Consider the following 21,162-nt stretch of genomic DNA (forward strand, 5'->3'; position numbering starts at 1 on the left):
AGGAACTTGAAGAACAGAAGAGAATTGCAAATCAGAAACTCCTGGAAGACATGAAACTAGGAGCCCAGCCAAGGGTCCATTTGTCACTTTGCATTGAAAAGGTAGAAAGGTCAGAAGGAGGAAGAGCCATATCGCTTCCCTCCCTTCTCTCACCCCTCCTCATAAAAGGACCACCAACTCATTTCAAGGAACAAACTACGCATGCTTAATTGCTTTTTTCCTAATTAGCATAGGAAGCAGAGTGTGGGTGGCAACGGGGTTATGAATATGCATTTGTGTTCCATATTTCTGGAAATAAAAAGCCTGTATTCACCTGTATTCGGGGCCGTGTGTATTAAGGGGTGATCTGACACATCGGCCCAGCGCTGCTAATAATCATACACTTTTTAACCCTAAACCAGTTCAAGAGTCTTTGTCTCAGTTGGATAGTGATACTAGATCATATCCATATTTTAGTAAATCAGTCTTAGAATGCAGCCAAAAATTGCATGTGGAAAAAGGAAAAGAACTTGTGGGTTTGGGAAGATGAGGATGGATTTTGTTAACAGCACATTGGAAACAGCACCAAGAGAAGGAACAATTGTTTTTGGAATGTTCCCATGTGAAGGTACAGCAGGTTTTAGTCTTGAGCTCAGGTTTGTTTGTGCAAGTGAAACAACAAAAACAACAATGATGATGATGATAATGATAATAATAATGATAATAATAGTAATAATTATAATAATGATAATAATAATAATCAGTAATATATATTTATATCCAAAATTAAAAATTGATAATGTGAAAAAATGTTGACAATACCAATCTGTGAGCTTTGGTTGCTCACTGTAACACTAAATACCCTACAAAAAAGGACTAGCAAAGACCCAAATGTCAATGGTAAACTTTGTGAATTGTATACACAGAATAAAGGAGGAAGGGGTGAAGTTGGCTGTTTTTATATGGTTTGCTGATGCTGTGATGTGGAATGCTTTGTCTGTTCCTGTGAAAAATACAGTGATTAAAACTGCTGGGTTTTTCATGTACCACACTATCCACAAATGGCAGGATTGGTTCCATGGCTGAAGAGGCTGTTCAAAGAGCAGCTGATAAAACGAGGAGATGGGAACCTGTCCCGGTGGAGAACCCATCTCCCAGATGGGCTCCATGCCCTTAACAATGGGCCCACTGGGAAATGGAAACCCCTGGGTGTGCACGGCTGCACCCAATTTGCAAACACAGCCATGGACAGTGAGACTTGGACTGCCTGGGAAATTGTTCTGGCTGTGATGGCCCCTGCCAGGGCCAGCCCAGAGGCTGCAGGGCTGGACCTTCATGCACTGGAATTCATTAGGAGAAATCAGAAGCAAATGAGAGTTTACAATACAGGAATAAGAATTCAGATTCCTCCAGGACACTTTGGTTTGATAACTGCTCATTGGAGCTTGGCCTTGCAAAGTGTTCATGTCATGGGAGGAGGAATTGATGCAGATTATCAAGGAGAAATTGAAGTAAGTCTGTTAAACAATAGTGAACAAGATTTGATTATTCAACCCCATGACAAGGTAGAAGAAATATTGATATCGCAATTTGAAAAATAATTGTGAAGAAAGGATATCCACTTCAAATTGCCTCCATTTGTGGATAAAAGGAGTTTGGACCCAGCAGTCCTAATAAAGGAGCCAGACTGTGGGTCCAGAGGCCAAATGGCCCTCCCAAGCCAGCTGAAGGAACAGCTCTGGGCAAAGACAACACTGTTGGAATCCTGAGACCTGAGCAGGAACAATGGGAATATGTCCCTGCAGCCAAGTGTTCTCTGCCAGAACAAGTCGATGGGATGGGATATTGTTTTACAGACCCTGCCAGACCAAACCTCCCTGTTTGCCCCAACGGCCCCTTTGGAAAATGCTCAGATCCACGGGGCTCCATGTGAAGGCTGATGTGACCCTGAGGGACTTCCACACCAATTCCAGCCAGGAGCCTGGCTGTCCCTCAGGGACTGGGACCCGGCACCTCTCCAGCCGAAGGGGAAAGGACCCCAGCAAGCCTTGTTAGCCACAGACAGCGCAGTAAAGCTGAACAGCAAAGGACCTTGGGGACATTATTCTGGAATTCAAAAGGTGCCAGCTCCATGGACAACAGAATTATTGTTCCTACCGTGAATGAGGGTGAGGGAAAAAGAATGAGTAAGCTTGTGATGGTAAAGCACAGAAATCCTTTCACATTGTGGCCTCCAACTAGAACAGCGCTTGGTTTCTCATGAAGGGAAATCTCAGTCAATCCTGTAAAACTGATAATTGCATTCCTGTGTTCCACAGCACAGTTTTCTGTCAGTGTCCCTGCACTGGATCCGTTACGAGTCAGAGCCCATTGACAGAGTTTTGGCCACCCCACAGGGTGAGCCCTCCGAGGGAACCCCATTCCTCCCAACCTGAGCTGAGAACATACCCAGCAATTAGTTACATTGAGTATTTTGGCTACTTTGATCTTTAAATTTTCAAAATAATTTTGATGACTAATGCCTTGATTAAACTTCAGAGGTGTTTCTGGCAAACAAAGATCCTGTCTGACTCTCAAGATACAACTTACAGGTGTTGGGGGTTAGGTGTCCTTTATTTTCTATTTAGTTCTGGCTTGCCTGTGGAATTTTTACTCATGACTTGCAGGGAAAACTTAACTGCGGGTACCTGGTGGGTGCTTGAGGAAAGATAAAGAGTTTGGCTGGGCCCAGGGGGGGAAGGGGGCAGGAAAAGGGGAGGGTGGGGACAGTTTGGTGGCTTCTTCAGCTTCTGAGAAGAACACTTTGGGTGCAGAGCTGTTGTGGTGGGGAGAAGGGAATTTCGCCATCACCCAGATGGAGCTGCTGCTTCTTCTCCTTCTTCCCTCTTCATTGGTGGCCTCGCACCCCCTGTCCTGCCGGGACGTTTGGCAGTGCCAGCCACCGCCACGGAGCTGCTGATCCACCTCAGCCACTGGCCCGGGATATCAGCTCATCCCTGCTGTTCCAGCTGAGTGTTCCTCAGAGCCCTGCAGGAGCACCAGCACTGACTGCCAACCCGAGGGGGTTTGTGAAACAAAGCCTCTCCTCCATCCTTTCCCGTCTCAGCCCAGAAAGCTGTCACGGGGTCCCTGGTTCTGTTTTCTTGCTAACGCTGTAGTTATTGTTGTTTGTTTGCCTGGTTATAAATATTAGTAAAAAACTGTCATTCCTATCCCCAGATCTCTGCCTGAGAGCCCCTTGATTTCAAGATTATCATAATTCGGAGGGAGGGGGTCTACATTTTTCATTCCAAGGGAGGCTCCTGCCCTCCCTAGCAGACACCTGTCTCCAAAAACCGAGACATTTGCATGAGAAAATTTTACAAAGTTTTCAATAAAATTCTTATTGATAAATTTGCCTCCATTTCATTTCTAACAAGCTGTTCCTAAAGATCCCGTCAGGCTGTCTTAGACACTTTGGCCAAGGGATTCCTTCCAAGCTGGGCCACTTGGGGGGGGGATGGGGGCGGCCCCAGGGCGGAGGGCAGGGTGTGCAAGGGCCCTTTGTGACACGCTGCAGCACGGTCACCGTGGGATGGTGGCAACGGGAGCAGATGTCAAAGGGCCCTTTGTGACACGTGCTGCCATAGGAGCTGGCGGTGACAGGGCCACGCCACAGTGCTCGGTGCACGCGACGGGTCAGGACGCGCCAGAGCGCTGCTGTGAGGAGCCCCCGCACAGCGCACTCCTTAGTGTCGGACCTGGAGCTTTTCTGAAGGATTATTCCTACAGGTGACCTCGAGGCCAGACCACAGGTCTTGCTGACCTGTGGCCTTGCTGAGCCTTCCATCTTAAGGTTCTCTTGAGGGCAGACCGTGGGACTTGGTGACCCGGAGCTTTTCCGACGTGTCGCCCATCCCTGCAGTCTCTGCCCTTGAGACCAGACCACAATCCCTGTCGAGGAGCCTCCTGTCCTTGTGGCAGGAGCCCTCAAGACCCAAGTGCAGGACTCGCTGTCTTGCAATCTTGCCAGGACTTGAGTCTTGCAGGTGCCTTCCAGGCACGACTGCAGGACTTGCTGACTCTGAGCTTTTCCGAGCCATCACTCCTGCAAGCAGCCATAAATCCAGTCACTGCCATGGAGCAGCGACCCCCAAGAGTGCCCAAGTTGGCCTGGCTTGAGGAGGTGGAAGAAGAAGGCTCTGGAGCTGTCCTGGCACAGGAGTCTGAAGAGGTGCAGGAGTTCCAGGCACCACAGGAGGGTGAGTTGCAGAGCTCGGCCTTAGGGCTAGTGCCTGTTGCCAGCTTGGCCCCATCCCATTCCATGCCATGCCATCCCCTGGTGCTGTTCCTATGGAAAGGATGGGAGAGTCCGAAAGAAGATAGGGAGCAGCGACCCCCAAGAGTGCCCAAGCTGGCCTGGGTGGAGGAGGAAGAGGAGGAGGTCGAGGAAGAAGGCCCTGGAACTGCCCCAGCACCAGAGACCGAAGAGGTGCAGCAGTTGCAGCCGCTGGAGGAGGGTGAGTGGCAGAGCTGGGCCACAGGGCTGGTGCCTGCGGCCATCTTGGCCCCATCCCATCCCATTGCATCCCATCTCATCCCATCCCACACTGTCCTGTGGACACACACCCATGGACAGCACAAAAAAGGGGCTGGGGCTGCCCCCGCAGCAGTGGCCGTGCTGCATCCCCTGGGGCATCCCGGGACTGTCCCTGCCTGGGGAACGCAGGGCTGGGCTGTGCTCTCTGGCCTCTCCCGCAGCCCCTCAGCTCTGGCTGCTCTTTGCCAGATGCAGCCATGGACGGCACACAAGAGCAGGACACCGCCCGTGGCCGCTTCCGCAGAGCAGCGCAGGTACCTGCAGCCATCCCCACCTGGGCTGGGCCTGCTGGCACTGCTCAGCCCAGCACCGCACTTGGAGCACTCCATGCAACTTCCCTGCCTTCCTGCCCTTCTCCTACAGTTTCTTTACCAATTTATCACGAGAATTGGCAAGGAAGACACCAGACCTATGGACACTGAGGTCAAGGCATCCTCAGAGGTCTTGGCAGAACAGAGCAGCGCTGCCCAGCTGGATCTGCTTGTAGAGACGGCTCTTTTCAATCCAGAGCAAGTAAGCAGCCTGTGGCCAGCCTTTGATCCTCCAGCAATTGCTTGGCTTTCCCAAGCCACGCCTGCTGCTCACTTGAAGCTTTTGAGGCCATGGCAGTGGGCTGGAAGATAAGCACTTGTCTGGGGAAGAAGCTGGGCACATTGCTGACTCCCTCTGCTAGCATTCCAAGTCGCCCTGTGCCTTCTCCAGGTGCCCGGCGTGGTGAGGTACATCCACCAGTGGCTCATGGCCAATGAGGCTGCTGAGCACAGGATGGACTGGGCCCTGATGCAAGTGGCCGAGGCAGAGCCCGATGATGTGGCCATCACTCTCCTGCGGGTGGCCCCAACGTGTGACAGGTATGGGGCCCAGCTGCCCCGAGGCCTCAGGGCTCCCCAGCCCATCACCCTGTACAGCCCGGCCCAGGGCTGTGAGCAACACAGACTTGCAGGGCCCTCTGGCTGCTCCCTTTGCCAGCCCTGCTACAAAGTCGGCCCCCGAGCCTGCTGCCGTGCTGCCAGCCTGCCCCTCAGGGGCCTGTCCCCACAGGGCTGGGCTGCCTGGCTGCTGCTGCCGCTCAGGGCCAGTGGGCACAGGCAGAGCTGGCGGCCAGCTCAGCTCCCCGCTGCTGCCCAGCCCACGGTGCTGTGTCTGACCCCGCAGAGCTGCTATGGCCATGTGGACGACCATCTTGCTCTCGCCCTGGATTTCAGAGGAAGTGACACCGCTCCTCATCAATGTGGTGGGGAGCTGGCCGCAGAAAAACCTGGGCACCTCTGATGGGGACAAGACAGCTGTCTTTTCCCTGACTGTGAGTTCCGGGAGCTGGCCTTTGCTCACTGCAAGGCCGGCCGCCTCTCCAGCAGCTCTGTTGCCTCCTTCCCCCACTGCATCTCCCTGCTTCAGGCACTGGCCACAAACCTGGCCTAGGGGTAGCTTCAGGGCCACCAGGCCCGCTGCTCCCCCTGCGTCTCCCCTGGCCTCTCCCTGCCACGCTCAGGCCCTGCCACACGGACGCCCCGGCACTGAGCGCTGTCTCGGGCTGCTTTGTCCTCTACAGGCAACTCTGGTGATGTGGAAGATCCTCCAGGGGCCCTGTTGCCCACAGATCCTCACAGTCTATTTCCCCCGCCTCTTTGTGCATCTGCTCTTCCAAACGTACTTCAGTACTTTGTATATGACAGAGGACGTCCATACCTTCTGGAAGGAATGCCAGGAGCAACACAGCCTCTCCACCAGCGCCAACAGGTGCTCCATGCCAGTCCTCTTGTCCCTGCCACTTCCCCAGCCTCAGAGCCAGTGCTCCCAGCATCACCTGGGCTTTGCTGTGCACACAGGTTTGCAGTGCAGACCCTGAAGGCCCTGCTCTGCAGTCTCCACTTGGAGCATGTGGTGGTGGCAATGGAACGCAAGCGTGGCTGGGACACGCTGCTCTGTGCTGACACCCATCACTATGCCATGGGTCTGCTGGCCAGGTGAGCCCCCCTTCTCCCCACTGCCTCTGACATTTGTGCCCCCTGCCCGGGATGCCCCCCCACCGTCCCCATGGCCATGGGCCTGAGGGCCTCGTCACCGAGGGCCTCGTCAGTGAGGGATGGCCAAGGAGACTGCAAAAGGCTGTGAGAGGAGGGTGCGCAGGAGCAGCCACATCTCAAGGGCCCAAATCCCCTCACAGGGTGCTGGGGCAATAGGACAACTGTGTCAGTCAGTCCTGGGAGAGGTTTTTCGCACCCTTGCTGAGACTCTTTCTGCCATTTTCTGCCTTCCAGGGTAATGCGCCGTGCATCTGGCCACTTGTGTAAAGGCATCTTAAGCTACCTGCTTGAGGTGCTCAGCAAACCGTTGCCACACTGGGATGTCTCTGCCATGGCATTCCTTGTGGAGGTGAGCCTGATGGCCAGCACTACCTCGCTCAGCTCCCTGCCAGCCCTGTCCCCTGCCATAGCCACAGCTGCCTGGGATGGCAACCGCGCCCTGTGCTGCTGCCTGGGCCCAGCCCTGCGCACTTCCAGGCTCCTGCCGGCCGGCTCCCCTCTCACTGCCCTGTGCCTTTCAGCTCCTAGATTGCCTGGACTTGAGTGACTGTGGTGACAGCCTAATGGAGATCTTGTATAAGTACCTGTGGTACAACTCCAGAGAGATGCATCACCAGGTTCTCAGGGCTCTCCTCCTGCTAAAGGACCATCCCTCCATGGTGAGAAGGGGGCAGCAGCTGAAGCCGTGTGGGCAGCATGAGGCTGGGCAATGCTGTCCCTTGGCCTTGGCTGGCCTTTGCCTTGGGCACTGAGGCAGCTCCTCCCAGCTCTCCTGCCTCCTGCTTCAGCTGCCTGAGTGCTTTGGGACAGCCCTTTGGCCTCTGGGCCCTGCGGCAGCTGCCCGGGCTTTCACACACTTGTGTTCTGCACAGGCCGAAAGAATGCAGAGCCTGACAGGAAGACTAGTGCACCTCCTGTGGGACTTGGACAGTGACGTGGCCAGGATGAGCACTGCTCTTCTGAGCCATATTTTCCTGAAAGAAGACACCCCAATATCCTGGCGCAGGGCCCTGCAGCTGGCTGAGCCGCTCCTGAAACTCCTGGACAATGTAAGGCTCTGTGCCCCAGCCACGGCCACTGCCTGCTGCCCGGACACTTTGTGCCCTGTGCATTTGCAGGCCTGCGCCAATGTGGGCCACAAGAAGCCAATGATGAGGTCATTTTTCCTTCCTTGCTTTCATACAGCCCCATAGCCAGGTGCAGCTGCTCTCCATGTTTCTCCTTCGAAGAGTGATGTCTTCGGCAGAAGAAGAAGGAAGAAAGCCCCTGAAGGAACGAGTGTACCAGAGCCTGCTCCCACTCTTTTTCCACTGCCAAGATGAGAATCGGCATGTGGCAGAGGTGAGGACTCCTGGGCTGCTGCTGCGCCTTGGCACGGGGCTCAGCTGCCTCCTGCCCTGACGCAGGCTTGCAGGCTGCAGCCTCCTCCAGCCCTTGGCACTGGGACACTCCTGTGCCCTGCCTTGTGGGGCCATTTGCGGCTCTCTGCTGCTCCCCAGGCCTCTCGGACAACGCTCCTTCGCGCGGCTCACTTCCTGAAGAGGCCAGACCTGGAAAAAGCTGTCAGGAAGGAGAAGCTGTGGAAGTTTGCCAAGCTCGTGGTAAGGACGGCCTGGAAGTGCCAGCATCAGACTAGAGAAGCCCCCTGGCCCCGGTGCTCAGTGTGTGGGGCTGGCAGCTGTGCCCCTGCCCACTGCTGCACCCGGGGGCCGCACGGCTTCTTCTCCAGCCCCCTGTGGCCCCGAGCCGGGTGCTGATGGAGCCCCGGCCCAGCGGGGCTGCGGGCCGGGCCGGCACCGCGGCTCCCCGGGCAGCAGCCGGCCCTCTGCCCCCTCCAGAGCCCGGCGCCAGCGGCTGCTGGCCGGGCCTCAGGGCTGGCCGGGCACGGGAGGCCGGGGCTGGCCGCAGGCAGCAGCGCCCGGCCGAGGGGCAGAGCCCGCGCCAACCCTTCCCTCCTGCCGCTCTCTCCAGCTGGCAGACCACAGGATCCCCTTGGCCGAGCACCTGCGCCGGGCCCTGCAGTACCTGCAGGACCCACAGGAGACCCTGCGAGCGGCGGCCATCAGGGTCATCGGTGAGTCCCGAGCCCGGGCTCCCTCCCCGCCCCGCCGCAGCTCGGCCCCAGCCCCGGCTGCTGCCCCGGCAGCGGCACCCGGGCCCGGCGCCCTGGAGCCCCGGCTGCCCTCGGGGCTGCTGCTGCCGGCCTCTGGCAGCCGTGCCCTTGGGCTGAGTCAGGGTGCGGCAAGGGCCCGGGCTGAGCCCTGCCGGGGCAGGAGGCCGTGTGGCCACAGGGCTGGCAGCGCCGCTGGCAGGGAGCTGTGCTGCTGGGACCCTGACAGGCTCTGTGTTCTCAGGGATGGCCGGGGAGCAGCTGAGGGGGCAGCACGCAGAGCTCCAGGTTTTGTGCAGAGGTGAGCCAGGACAGCGGGCTGACAGCGGTGGCTGTCGGGGGCAGCTGCAAGCCCTGGCCAGGCTGTGGAGGGCTCTGCTCCCTGTGCCGATGAGGGGCGGCGTGGGCAGAACACAGCGAGATTTCAGGGCCACGTGGGGCATTTGTGGCCAGCAGCTTCGGGCTGACCCCCTTGGTCCCTGCTCCCTCCTGGCCAAGGCAAGAGCGGGCTGGCATGGCCCTGGCAGGGGGCTCTCGCTGGGCCCCCGCAGCTCTGGGATCTGACCGTGGCTCTGTTCGTCTCTCTTGCAGCCCTCGAACGCCTGACGGAGGACAGAAGCGGTGCCGTGTCAGACCTGGCACTTGAAACGCTGTATGTCCTCCGGGCCATCCAGAGTGCCCGTTACTCCATTCTCCAGAGGATGGAAGACCAAATCCTCAGGGCATGGAGGACACGGCCTCGTCTGTCGGGCCTGGGCTGGCTGCACTGCTGGAGATGTGCTCAGCGCTGACCTGAGAGGCTCTGTCTTCTGGGGCCACATGGGCCAGCCAGGATTTTTTATATCATAAGGGTTGTTCTTTTCCATTTTTCTCTTCTTTTTAGTATGTAAATAATGTAGGATATGTTAGGGCTGAGAGGCTCTATCTTCTGGGGCCACATGGGCCATCTGTTATTTTTTGTTTCATAGAGATTGTTCTTTTCTTCGTTTCGTTTCCATCTAGTATGTAAATAATATAGGATATGTTATAAACCACAAGAGTCCCAAGACCTTTCTTTTGCTGCCCCGGGTGTGTGGGGCATAGGGGAAGAGAGGGAAAAGGGTTCTTGTGTTCAGCAACCTGCCAGGGCATGCAGTGGTGCAGGGGAAATGGCCAGAAGCCCCTTGGCCTTTGGTGGTTGTGCTGAAGCCACAAGCCCTGTGGCAGGCAGGAAGCGCCGTCTGTGTCCTGCTGCCCGTGTGTTGCTGCCATGATGGCTGAGGAGCTGCTGGAGCTCCTGTGGGGCAGTGGCGCTGCTGCCGGGCCAGGCTGGGGGAGCCCCTGAGGGCACGGGGTGCTGGGAGGCCGTGAAGGGATGAGGGGCTGCGGAGGCCCAGATGGGACAAGGCAGTGGGAAGGCACGAGGGGGATGTGTGAGGGAGTGGGTGGCAGGAGGTTCCAAGGGGACAGAAGGCCCTGGAGGAGCCGGGGTGGTGGGAAGCCCTGAGGAATTGGGTGTCAGAGGCCATAAGCAGCCCTCGGGCAGCCGCCTGGTCCCTGACACCCGGCTGCTCCGGTGCTGCCCCAAAATGTCCCCCAGGCCTGCAGCAGAAGGCCTGGAGGCTGGGACACCACCCCAGCGAGAGGGTGGGGACAACCCAAGGTGCCCAGGCTGGGCTGGCTGGGGACATGGAGGGCAGGGGGTGCTGCCAGGCCACGGCCACTGGGTGCCTCCAGGAAGGGGCAGTGGGCAGAGGCAGGGCTGGCGGCCAGCCCAGGCCCTCGTGGCTGCCCAGGCCACGCTGCTGTGACCGAGGCCTCCCTGACACAGAGCTCAGGGCCCACAGAGCTGCTGCCACCATGGGGAGGGTGGCGATGTCTCCTCCAGCAGGGCTGCCCAGTGGCTGCTGCCCAAGCGGCTCTGGAGCCCACAGAAACAGCAGCAGAGTGTGCCCAGGAACAGCAGCAGCCCCAACGTTGGCACCTGCGCACTGAGGCGTCCGCAGCAGCCGGGTGCCAAACAGGGGGAGGCTGTGGGCACAATTGCCTTTGCTTTGGCAAAAGGCTTCAGCAGAGTTGGCCACAATGGATTTCTCTTCACTTGCAGCCTCACAGCAACGCTTGCCAGCTTCAGCTGCAGCCTGTGCCCGTGACTGACTTGGATGGCCGTGCTTGAGGGCGAGCTCGCCTTCCACACTCAGGTGTCCCAAGGCAGCGGCATTGGCACCATCCTGAGTGAGAGAGAGAGAGAGAGAGAGAGAGAGAGACTGACGGGGCAGGAGCCCTGTGCTGCAGCTGCCCTCCCTCTCTTCTGTCCAGGCACCTTAAAGACACATGAAACCAAATCCTGGACTTGCTTGGAACAAAGGAAGAAGCAGCATGTGCTGAAAAAAAGCAGGGACTTACACGGCTCAGTTTTGCTCTCCACTTGGGCAATCCCAAAATCCCTGAGCACTTCGTGTTGCAAAGTATCATCAACATCATGCAGTCTCCAACCATCCTGCCATGGGCACAGGTGGTGTGCAGGCACAGCTGTCACTAGAATTGGGAGAACACTTTTCCATTTTGACCTTTTCCACTCCTGGATTTCAAGCAAAGATGAAAAAATCATCTGGTGAATGACAGGAGAATAGTGTAGCTCACAGAACTAGGAGTAGGAGTCTCCAGTGGCCCATGGTGTGTCCATTCAACCATTGTTAGATTGTCCAGTTGGAGCTCAGCACGGTGCAGCCCGGGCACAGGCACCAGGCTGGTCCATTTCAGCATCCCAAAGCCTTGGTGGCTCCCTGTGCACCCATTGTCTCCTGAATCCATTCTTGAACTCCCAGTTACTGCTGTGCAGGACATGAGAACACAGGAACAGCTTGTTTGGCTCATTCTTGCCTTTTGCTGCTCCTGCCTAAAGGAATCATCAGGACTATATGCTGATGGAATGGGATCGCCGAACAGCAGGGACTTTGTCTCTAGAGTCTAAAACTAAAACCTTGTCTGACTGTTCAGACACTCTAAAATCCAGGGTGAGAATGACAGCTTTGGTATGGAAGAATCCTAGAAATCTTGACTTGTGATTTTTCTAGTCAAGGATTTGAATGCCAATGTGGAAACTATGAAAGTATTCAAACTTGTTTTCATTGGCAACCCCTTTGAAATGGCATCATCAGACCTCCAGGGGACAGGGTATGACAGTGGGGACAGTACTTGGCAGCTCATGGCTTCAGATGTGGGAGGCAGATATTTTGCCTGGGTAGAGATCGAAGTTCAAGTTTTCCCATGGTTTGGATTGACTGGTCATTGCAGGTAACTTTAATCAATGCAAAAGGATGTAAAAGCAGAGTTTCTGGAGAATGTGCACTAGGGAGGAAATAGGGAGAAAACCTTGAACACAGCCAGCAGGCTCTAAAAAAATTCTAAAAGTTAAAATTAAAAATAGATGTAGCTGTCTGACTGTTCAGGCAGGCCTCTTTGTGTCACTCTGGAGGTGATAGTAGAACATTTTAAAACCTTAAGAAATTCGGGAACCCAGAAAGAAAGTTAGGCTTGGCAAGCCCTGGGAAAAGTAGGCCCTTGGAAATGTTAGGCCTTGTGCTTGCTAAAGATCATGTGAAACTGCACCTGTGTAATCAATATATGATAAATGATAGAATTGTTAGATGTGATTAGATATAATTATTGTTTAAAGAACATGAGGAACAATGTTAGGGGGCTGGGGCAGATCACGAGAAATCCATGCTTGGATAAAAACAATGCATACAATAGAACAATGTAAGTTTAATAATTAATATGTAAGTTATATAATGATAGAGTATAAAACATGTTCAACTCAAAACCAAGATGGGTCAGATTTGGGTCTGTGTACCCCTGACACCCAGAGCTCTTCAATAAAGCACCTGCATATAATCATTGTGTGATGATGTGTGTTCCTGAACTCTAACATTTTCGTGACCCAGATGGGACCTTGTGAGTGCTGCTGAGCGAGTTCGCGACCCGATCCTGCTCCAGCCGGCACCGAGGGATTCTCGGGGAGCCCATCGGCCGCGACCGTCTGCGCTGCTCACAGCGTCCCCAGGAGAAGAGGTAAGGTGCTTTCACTTTGGTTTGGGTGCCTGCCAATAAGACGCAGGAAAAGCTGCGCTTGGTTGGGCTAAAGGAATTCCTGTTGGGATTGCCTGGGCGCCGTCCGTCAGACGACTGCGAAAGCGTTGCAGGTTCGGCATTTGTGGTGTATTGTAGTTGTGACATGGAGAAGCTTAAAGGGGTTTTGGGCAGCAATGCTCTCATAGCAGGAACTTCTCCTTTGGGGTGCTTCTTAGCACATTGGAAACAAGGTCACTTTGGGGAAGAATTCCATAAGGCTAAATTGATTTTGGCGAGATCTCCCCATGGAAAAACACTCCAGCGTCCCCATCTCATCTGTTGGTAGTGATAACCTCCTCTGCTCTCTTTCTTTACTTTGTTTTCTTTATCTCTCTCTCTCTCTCTCTCTCTCTCTCCCCCTCCTCTATCACATAACACTTGTTGTCACTAAAATAAATGTACATTATTGCTGTTGTGATTTAAACTGAAATCTTTTTGTGTTCTTTTTGTCCTCTGAGATCAAAGAAACTTCTCGCGACTCCCACTGGCGTTAGCGAATCATGACATTTAAACTGGAGTCACGGACAGGATTTCTGACAGACAGAAGGGGCTGCAGGTTTGTTGTGCAGTCTGTATTAGGGGAAAGATGTTTTGCTCCAGCCGCACCCAGCCCGACACTCCCAAGAGAGTGAGCGGTGTCTAGAAAGCAAGGGGGGCAACTCGAATTTCCCACAAACTGCACACGCCGAGGTGAAAAGCACCCCACACTCACTTGAGGGCTCTGTCTGCAGAATTTCACAAATGATCTCTTAGTGCAAAAGGGTGGGAATGTTTTTGTTGTTGTTGTGTGTATGAATTTTGAGTGCTTGGTGTAGCAAAGAGACAATCAGAATTTTAAACTGAAAAAGTGCCTCCCGAGCAGATTTGGTCTTTTTACCCACACAGGGAAGCAAAAAGCAGTGTGGGTGTGGGTGTGTGTGTGTTTATAATTGAAGTTTATACCTCCCTATAGTGGTTTTCCCTTTGTAAAAATGACTGAAAAGGGCAGTGCAGAAGTTAAAGCTGCATTTTATGCTCTGTTAGCAAAACACAATGCCAGACCTTCTCCGGGAGGGGAAAAGCAGGCGCTTAGTTACTGGTTTAATTTGGAAAATGTGATTGATAGAGTGTGTTCTTTACAAGATGAAAGAAAATTTAAATTGGTCAAAAATCAAACTCTACTCTGCTCAGTTTTGGGAGCTTGTTTTACAGCAGCTCCAAAAACTGGCTTTAAGCAAAGAATTGAGGAAAGAAGAGGGGGAAACCTCTCTCCTGAATCAAATTTACCCTCCAAAAGAGCTAATTCATTCCAGTAGAAATGATGGACCTGTAAAAATGGCAGAAGAAAAATCAGAGAAAGCAAAGGTGTTAGATGCATTGGTTCTCTTAAGGAAAACCCAGACAAGAGAAAAGAAATCTCTCACTGCCAGTATTGGTGGTCACTGGAGATAAAGAAGGGGGTCCCCAGCAAGGTAATAGATGGCTTCTCACTTCAAAGTTGAGTGAAGTTGTTTCTAATTGGCACTGTCCCAAGTTCATTGTATGGAATGCCCCATTGGATAACCCAGCACAGCTCCACAGGCTCTGGGCTGTGAGCCAAAGCCGTCTCCTTCTCAGCTTCTGGGAGTGGAGCCCAAAGAGCCTCAGAATCAGGGAAACTGGGAACTGTGCCTCTCATGGGTGAGCAGAGAGGCAGAGGTTGCTTTTATTTCAAATGCTCACTAGAGATAACAAAACTGGAGACATACTGATTACAGCAATAGTGTGTAGAGAATATTTGAACAGAAGGTGGGCATGATATTTTAGTAAAGGCCTGTCTGCACAAACCAGCCTTTGGTATAAGTCGTGATATTAAAGGCTCATGTCCTTGAAACTTTCCTGAAGCAGAGAGAATGAAGCAAAACAATATCCTTGTGTATAAGAGAAAAAATGTAAACCTGTGTGGATTAACCAAGAGTAACTTGCTTAGCCCGGGGACCCTGTAAAAAACCCTATAAAAGTGTGCTAAAGATAGAAATAAACGATGTTCCCCATACTTCTGTGAAGACTAGGCTGAATAGTCTGAGCTGTTTCTCAATAATAGTGGGTCCTATACATCCACTTTTTACTTTTGTAGTTAACACTGGAGTCCAAATTTCTGTGTTGACCAATAAAGACTAGTGCAGGATTTGAGAGTAATAAATGGAATAACTAAAGATATTTACCCAGTGGTAGCTAATCCTTGCACATTGTTAACATCTATAAAAGAGAAAGAGAAATGGTTTACTGTACTTGATTTAAAAGATGCCTTTTTCTGCATACCCCTTGACAAAAAAAGTAGGTAACTGTTTGTCTTTGAGTGGGAAAATCCAGAAATAGGAAGGAAAACTCAGCTCACCTGAACATGACTCTGACAAGGATCCAAGAACAGTCCAACCCTATTTGGAAGCCAGCTGGGGAAGGAGCTGGAGATTTGGACCGAGAACGGGCAAGTACTGAGAAAACAATACCTGCTGTTACAGTATGTTGATGATATACTGATAGCTACAGAAGAGAAAACAACCTGCATAAAGGTAACAATTGAAATTTGAAATCAGCTGGGAATGGGAGGATATAAGGAGTCTAAAGAAAAGGCACAAATTGCCTGGCAGACTGTGATTTCCCTGGGATGTGAAATCTCACCAGGGCATTGTAAGCTGGGTACTAATTGTATTCAAGCTATTTGTGCTATTGCAGAACCCCAGAACGTGCATGAGCTGCGAGTCTTCCTTGGGATGACAGGGTGGTGCTGCCTGTGGATCATGGACTATGGACTAATTGCAAAAGCCCTGGATGAGGCCCAGAAGACGCAGCCGTTTACCTGGGGCAGAGCACAGAAGGAGGCCTTCCTCAAACTGAAGGAGGCATTGACAACTGCTCCGGCGTTCGGATTGCCAGATTTGTCCAAAGATTTCCAGCTGTTTGTGCATGAAAGACTACACCTAGCACTGGGAGTGCTGAGCCAAGGTTTGGGAAGCTGGGAAAGGCCGGTAGGCTGCTTTTCCAAACAGCTTGACAAGGGGAGTGCTGGATGGCCTTCATGCCTGCGGGCAGTTGCAGCCAGCGTGATGCTGCCACAAGAAGCCAGGAAACTCACCATGGGTAGACACATAGATGTCTCTGTGCCACACATGGTGAGCACTGTTTTAGAACAAAAGAGGGGCCATTGGCTATCTCCAAGCAGGATGATGAAATTCCAGGTAATCCTGACTGAGCAGGATGATGTCACACTAAAGACAACTGACCTCTTGAATGCAGCTCTGTTCCTGGGTACCACAACTGAAGAAGGCCCATTAGAGCATGACTGTGTAGAAGTAATAGAGGACACCTATTTGGCAAGAGAAGACCTGAAAGACATCCCACTGGAGCACCCAGAGTGAGAGCTATTCACAGATGGAAGCAGCTTGGTGGAGAACGGGACCAGATACGCTGGATATGCGGTAACAACAGTCAGTGCAATAGTGGAGGCAAAAGCATTATCAGCAAATGCATCTGCCCAGAGGGCAGAACTGGTTGCCTTAAGCAGAGCACTAGAATTGAGTAAAGGGAAAAGGGGAAACATCTGGACTGGCTCAGAGTGTGCTTTGGAGTAGTGCATGTCCACAGAGTGCTGTGGAAAGAAAGAAGACTGCTGTCTTCTCAAGGTACACACATTAAACATCAAGATGCAGTCCTGCAATTGATAAAAGCAATACAAAACCTGAACAAGTCGCAATTATGCACTGCAAAGGACACCAATCAGGAAACTCCAAAATTTGTGAAGGGAATTGAAAGGCAGACTGGACAGCTCGACAGATTGCTTGAGAAGTGCAAAGAACAATGGCATTGATACCTTTATAAGTTAATGTATCTCAATTTAATTTGCCTCCAAAACAAAAATATTCCATAGGAGATGAGAAATTGGGGCATTTGCTAAATGTTTTGAGTTTTGAGAAAATTTAGGAAATTTCGTGTGATTTTTCTGGAATTTTGTGGACCTTTGTGTAGATTTTGTGGGATGTTTCTGGAATTTGTTAAGGTTTTGAGGAGATTTAGGGAATTTTGTGGGATTTTTCATGAATTTTTTTTATATTTGAGGACATTTTGTAGGATGTTGGTGGAATTTGGTAGGGTTTTGAAAAAAGTTAGGGATTTTTGTGAGATTTTCTGGGATTTTGAGGTAACTTGAAGAATTTTGGGGGATTTTTCTTAGATTTTCTGTGAATTGATGGAGATTTTGTGGGATGTTTCAGGAATTTGGTTGGGTTTTGAGAAGATTTAGGGGATTTGTGAGATTTCTCTGGAAATTTGTGAGGCTTATAAATTTCGTGGGATTTTTCTTAAATTGTGTGGACAATTGTGGAGATTTTGTGAGATGGTTCTGGAATTTTGTGGGATATTGAGGAAATTTAGTGATTTTTGAGAAATTATTCTTGAATTTTTTGGACATTCATGTAGATTTTGTGGGATGTTGCAGGAATTTGGTAGAAATTTGAGAAGATTTAGAGAATTGTGTGGGGCTTTTCCAGAATTTTGTGGGATTTGGAGGAGACTTGAAGAATTTTGAGGGATTTTTCCTAGATAATGTGGAAGTTCGTGGAGATTTTTTTGCGACGTCTCTGGAATTTTGTAATGTTTTGAGAAGATTTAGGGAAGTTTGTTGCATTTTATGCAATTTTGTGGGGCTTTCCCAGAATTTTTTGCGATATTGAGGAGATTTTGTGGGATGTTTCTGGAATTTTGTGGGATTTTTGTGGGATTTGTACGAGACATGAAGAATTTTTGGGGATTTTACTTAGATTTTTTTGGAAATTGTTGGAGATTTTGTGAGATGTTGCAGGAATTTGATTGTGTTTTGAGAAGATTGAGGGAATTTTGTGTGATTTTCCTGGAATTTTGTGGAATTTCTCTAGAATTTTGTGGGATATTAAGGAGATTTTGTGAGATGTTTGTGGGATTTTGAGGAGACTTGAAGAATTTTGTGGTATTTTTCTTGAATTTTGTGGACATTTGTGGACATTTTGTGGGATGTGGCTGGAGTTTGGTAGGGTTTTGAGAAGATTGAAGGAATTTTGTAGCATTTTCCTGGAATTTTGAGGATTTCTCTTGAATTTTGTGAGATTTGGAGGAGACTTGAAGAATTTTGAGGGAATTTTCTTAGATTTTGTGGGACATTTGTGGAGATTTTGTGAGATGCCTGTGGAATTTTGTGGGATATTGAGGAAATTTAGTGATTTTTGAGGGATTCTTCTTGAATTTTGTGGACAATTATGGAGATTTTGTAGGATGATGCAGGAATTTGGTTGTGTTTTGAGAAGATTGAGGGAATTTTGTGTGATTTTCCTGGAATTTTGTGGAATTTCTCTAGAATTTTGTAGGATATTGAGGAGATTTTGTGGGATGTTTGTGGGATGTTTGTGGAATTTTGAGGAGACTTGAGGAATTTTAAGGGATTTTTCCTAGATTTTGTGGAAATTGTTGGAGATTTTGTGGGATGTTGCTGGAGTTTGGTAGGATTTTGAGAAGATTGAAGGAATTTTGTAACATTTTCCTGGAATTTTGAGGATTTCTCTTGAATTTCTTGGAATCTGGAGGAGACTTGAAGAATTTTGAGGGAATTTTCTTAGATTTGGTGGAAATTTGTGGGGATTTTGTGAGATGTCTTTGGAATTTTGTAATGTTTTGAGAAGATTTAGGGAATTTTGTGAGGATTTTCCAGAATTTTGAGGGGCTTTCAAGAATTTTGTGGGAGTTTTCCTGAATTTTGTGGAAATTTGTTGATATTTTGTGAGATGGTTCTGGAATTTTGTGGGATATTGAGGAAATTTAGTTCATTTTGTGGGATTTTTCTTGAATGATGTGGACATTTGTGGACATTTTGTGGGATGTTACAGGAATTTGGTAAGGTTTTCAGAAGATTTAGGGAATTGTGTGGGGCTTTTCCAGAATTTTGTGGGATTTTTCTTTGATAATGTGAAAATTGGTGGAGATTTTGTGAGACGTCTCTGGAATTTTGTAATGTTTGGAGAAGATTGAGGGAATTTTGTGGGATTTTTCCTGGAATTTTGTGGAATTTCTCTAGAATTTTCTGTGATATTGAGGAGATTTTGTGGGATGTTTCTGGAATTTTGTGGGATTTTTCTAGGGTTTGGAGGAGACTTGAAGAATTTTGTGGGATTTTTCCCTAGATTTTGTGGAAATTGGTGGAGATTTTGTGAGATGTTGCAGGAATTTGGTTGGGTTTTGAGAAGATTCAGGGAATTTTGTGGGATGTTGCTGGAATTTTGTGGAATTTCTGTAGAATTTTGTGGGATATTGAGGAGATTTTGTGGGATGTTTGTGGGATGTTTGTGGGATTTTGAGGAGACTTGAAGAATTATGGGGGAATTTTTTTAGATTTTCTAGACATTTGTGGAGATTTTGTGGGATATTGCAGGAATATGGTTGGGTTTTGAGTAAATTTGTGGAATTTTTGAGATTTTTCTGCAATTTTGTGGGATGTTGTGGGATGTTTGTGGAATTTTGAGGAGACATGAAGTATTTTGTGGGATTTTTCTTGAATTTTGTGGACATTTGTGGACATTTTGTGGGATGTGGCTGGAGTTTGGTAGGGTTTTGAGAAGATTGAAGGAATTTTGTAGCATTTTCCTGGAATTTTGAGGATTTCTCTTGAATTTTGTGAGATTTGGAGGAGACTTGAAGAATTTTGAGTGAATTTTCTTAGATTTTGTGGGCCATTTGTGGAGATTTTGTGAGATGCCTGTGGAATTTTGTGGGATATTGAGGAAATTTAGTGATTTTTGAGGGATTTTTCTTGAATTTTGTGGACATTTGTGAAGATTTTGTGGGATGGTGCAGGAATTTGGTTGTGTTTTGAGAAGATTTAGGGAATTTTGTGGGATTTTTCTGGAATTTTGTGAAAATTCTCTAGAATATTTTGTGATATTGAGGAGATTTTGTGGGATGTTTGAGGGATGTTTGTGGAATTTGGAGGAGACTTGAAGAATTTTGCGGGATTTTTAGTAGATTTTGTGGAAATGGTTGGACATTTTGTGGGATGTGGCTGGAGTTTGGTAGGATTTTGAGAAGATTGAAGGAATTTTGTAACATTTTCCTGGAATTTTGAGGATTTCTCTTGAATTTCTTGTAATCTGGAGGAGACTTGAAGAATTTTGAGGGAATTTTCTTAGATTTGGTGGAAATTTGTGGGGATTTTGTGAGATGTCTTTGGAATTTTGTAATGTTTTGAGAAGATTGTGGGAATTTTGTGAGGATTTTCCAGAATTTTGAGGGGCTTTCAAGAATTTTGTGGGAGTTTTCTTGAATTTTGTGGAAATTTGTTGATATTTTGTGAGGTGGTTCTGGAATTTTGTGGGATATTGAGGAAATTTAGTTCATTTTGTGGGATTTTTCTTGAATGATGTGGACATTTGTGGACATTTTGTGGGATGTTACAGGAATTTGGTAAGGTTTTCAGAAGATTTAGGGAATTGTGTGGGGCTTTTCCAGAATTTTGTGGGATTTTTCTTTGATAATGTGAAAATTGGTGGAGATTTTGTGAGACGTCTCTGGAATTTTGTAATGTTTGGAGAAGATTGAGGGAATTTTGTGGGATTTTTCCTGGAATTTTGTGGAATTTCTCTAGAATTTTCTGTGATATTGAGGAGATTTTGTGGGATGTTTCTGGAATTTTGTGGGATTTTTCTAGGGTTTGGAGGAGACTTGAAGAATTTTGTGGGATTTTTCCTAGATTTTGTGGAAATTGGTGGAGATTTTGTGAGATGTTGCAGGAATTTGGTTGGGTTTTGAGAAGATTCAGGGAATTTTGTGGGATGTTGCTGGAATTTTGTGGAATTTCTCTAGAATTTTGTGGGATATTGAGGAGATTTTGTGGGATTTTGTGGGATGTTTGTGGGATTTTGAGGAGACTTGAAGAATTATGGGGGAATTTTTTTAGATTTTCTAGACATTTGTGGAGATTTTGTGGGATATTGCAGGAATATGGTTGGGTTTTGAGTAAATTTGGGGAATTTTTGAGATTTTTCTGCAATTTTGTGGGATTTTGTGGGATGTTTGTGGGATTTTGAGGAGACTTGAAGAATTTTGTGGGATTTTTCTTGAATTTTGTGGACATTTGTGGACATTCTGTGGGATGTGGCTGGAGTTTGGTAGGGTGTTGAGAAAATTGAAGGAATTTTGTAACATTTTCCTGAAATTTTGAGGATTTCTCTTGAATTTTGTGTGATTTGGAGGAGACTTGAAGAATTTTGAGGGAATTTTCTTAGATTTGGTGGAAATTTATAGACATTTTGTGAGATGTCTCTGGAATTTTGTAATGTTTGGAGAAGGTTTAGGGAATTTTGTGGGATTTTTTTAGA

At 49.2% G+C, this 21,162-nt stretch overlaps 2 protein-coding genes across 2 annotated transcripts in view; both read left to right on the forward strand.

Annotated features, from left to right (window-relative positions):
* The window catches only part of LOC147646263 (uncharacterized), a 239,963-nt gene that overhangs the window by 38,111 nt on the left and 180,690 nt on the right, over nucleotides 1-21,162 (forward strand). The gene's annotated exons all lie outside the window — the stretch shown is intronic.
* LOC147646266 (maestro heat-like repeat-containing protein family member 6) lies at nucleotides 4,054-9,729 on the forward strand. The gene is made up of 16 exons (XM_086873713.1): nucleotides 4,054-4,220; nucleotides 4,320-4,478; nucleotides 4,748-4,812; nucleotides 4,922-5,071; nucleotides 5,261-5,409; nucleotides 5,714-5,861; nucleotides 6,111-6,298; nucleotides 6,388-6,525; nucleotides 6,820-6,934; nucleotides 7,107-7,244; nucleotides 7,458-7,634; nucleotides 7,771-7,926; nucleotides 8,085-8,186; nucleotides 8,557-8,659; nucleotides 8,940-8,996; nucleotides 9,287-9,729. The coding sequence occupies exons 1-16, from the start codon at nucleotides 4,097-4,099 to the stop codon at nucleotides 9,484-9,486; spliced, it is 2,169 nt and encodes a 722-aa protein (XP_086729839.1). The 5' UTR covers nucleotides 4,054-4,096; the 3' UTR covers nucleotides 9,487-9,729.

Source organism: Cyanistes caeruleus, unplaced genomic scaffold (assembly GCF_971803275.1).
Source record: "Cyanistes caeruleus unplaced genomic scaffold, bCyaCae1.hap1.1 HAP1_SCAFFOLD_105, whole genome shotgun sequence".
NCBI lineage: Eukaryota > Metazoa > Chordata > Aves > Passeriformes > Paridae > Cyanistes > Cyanistes caeruleus.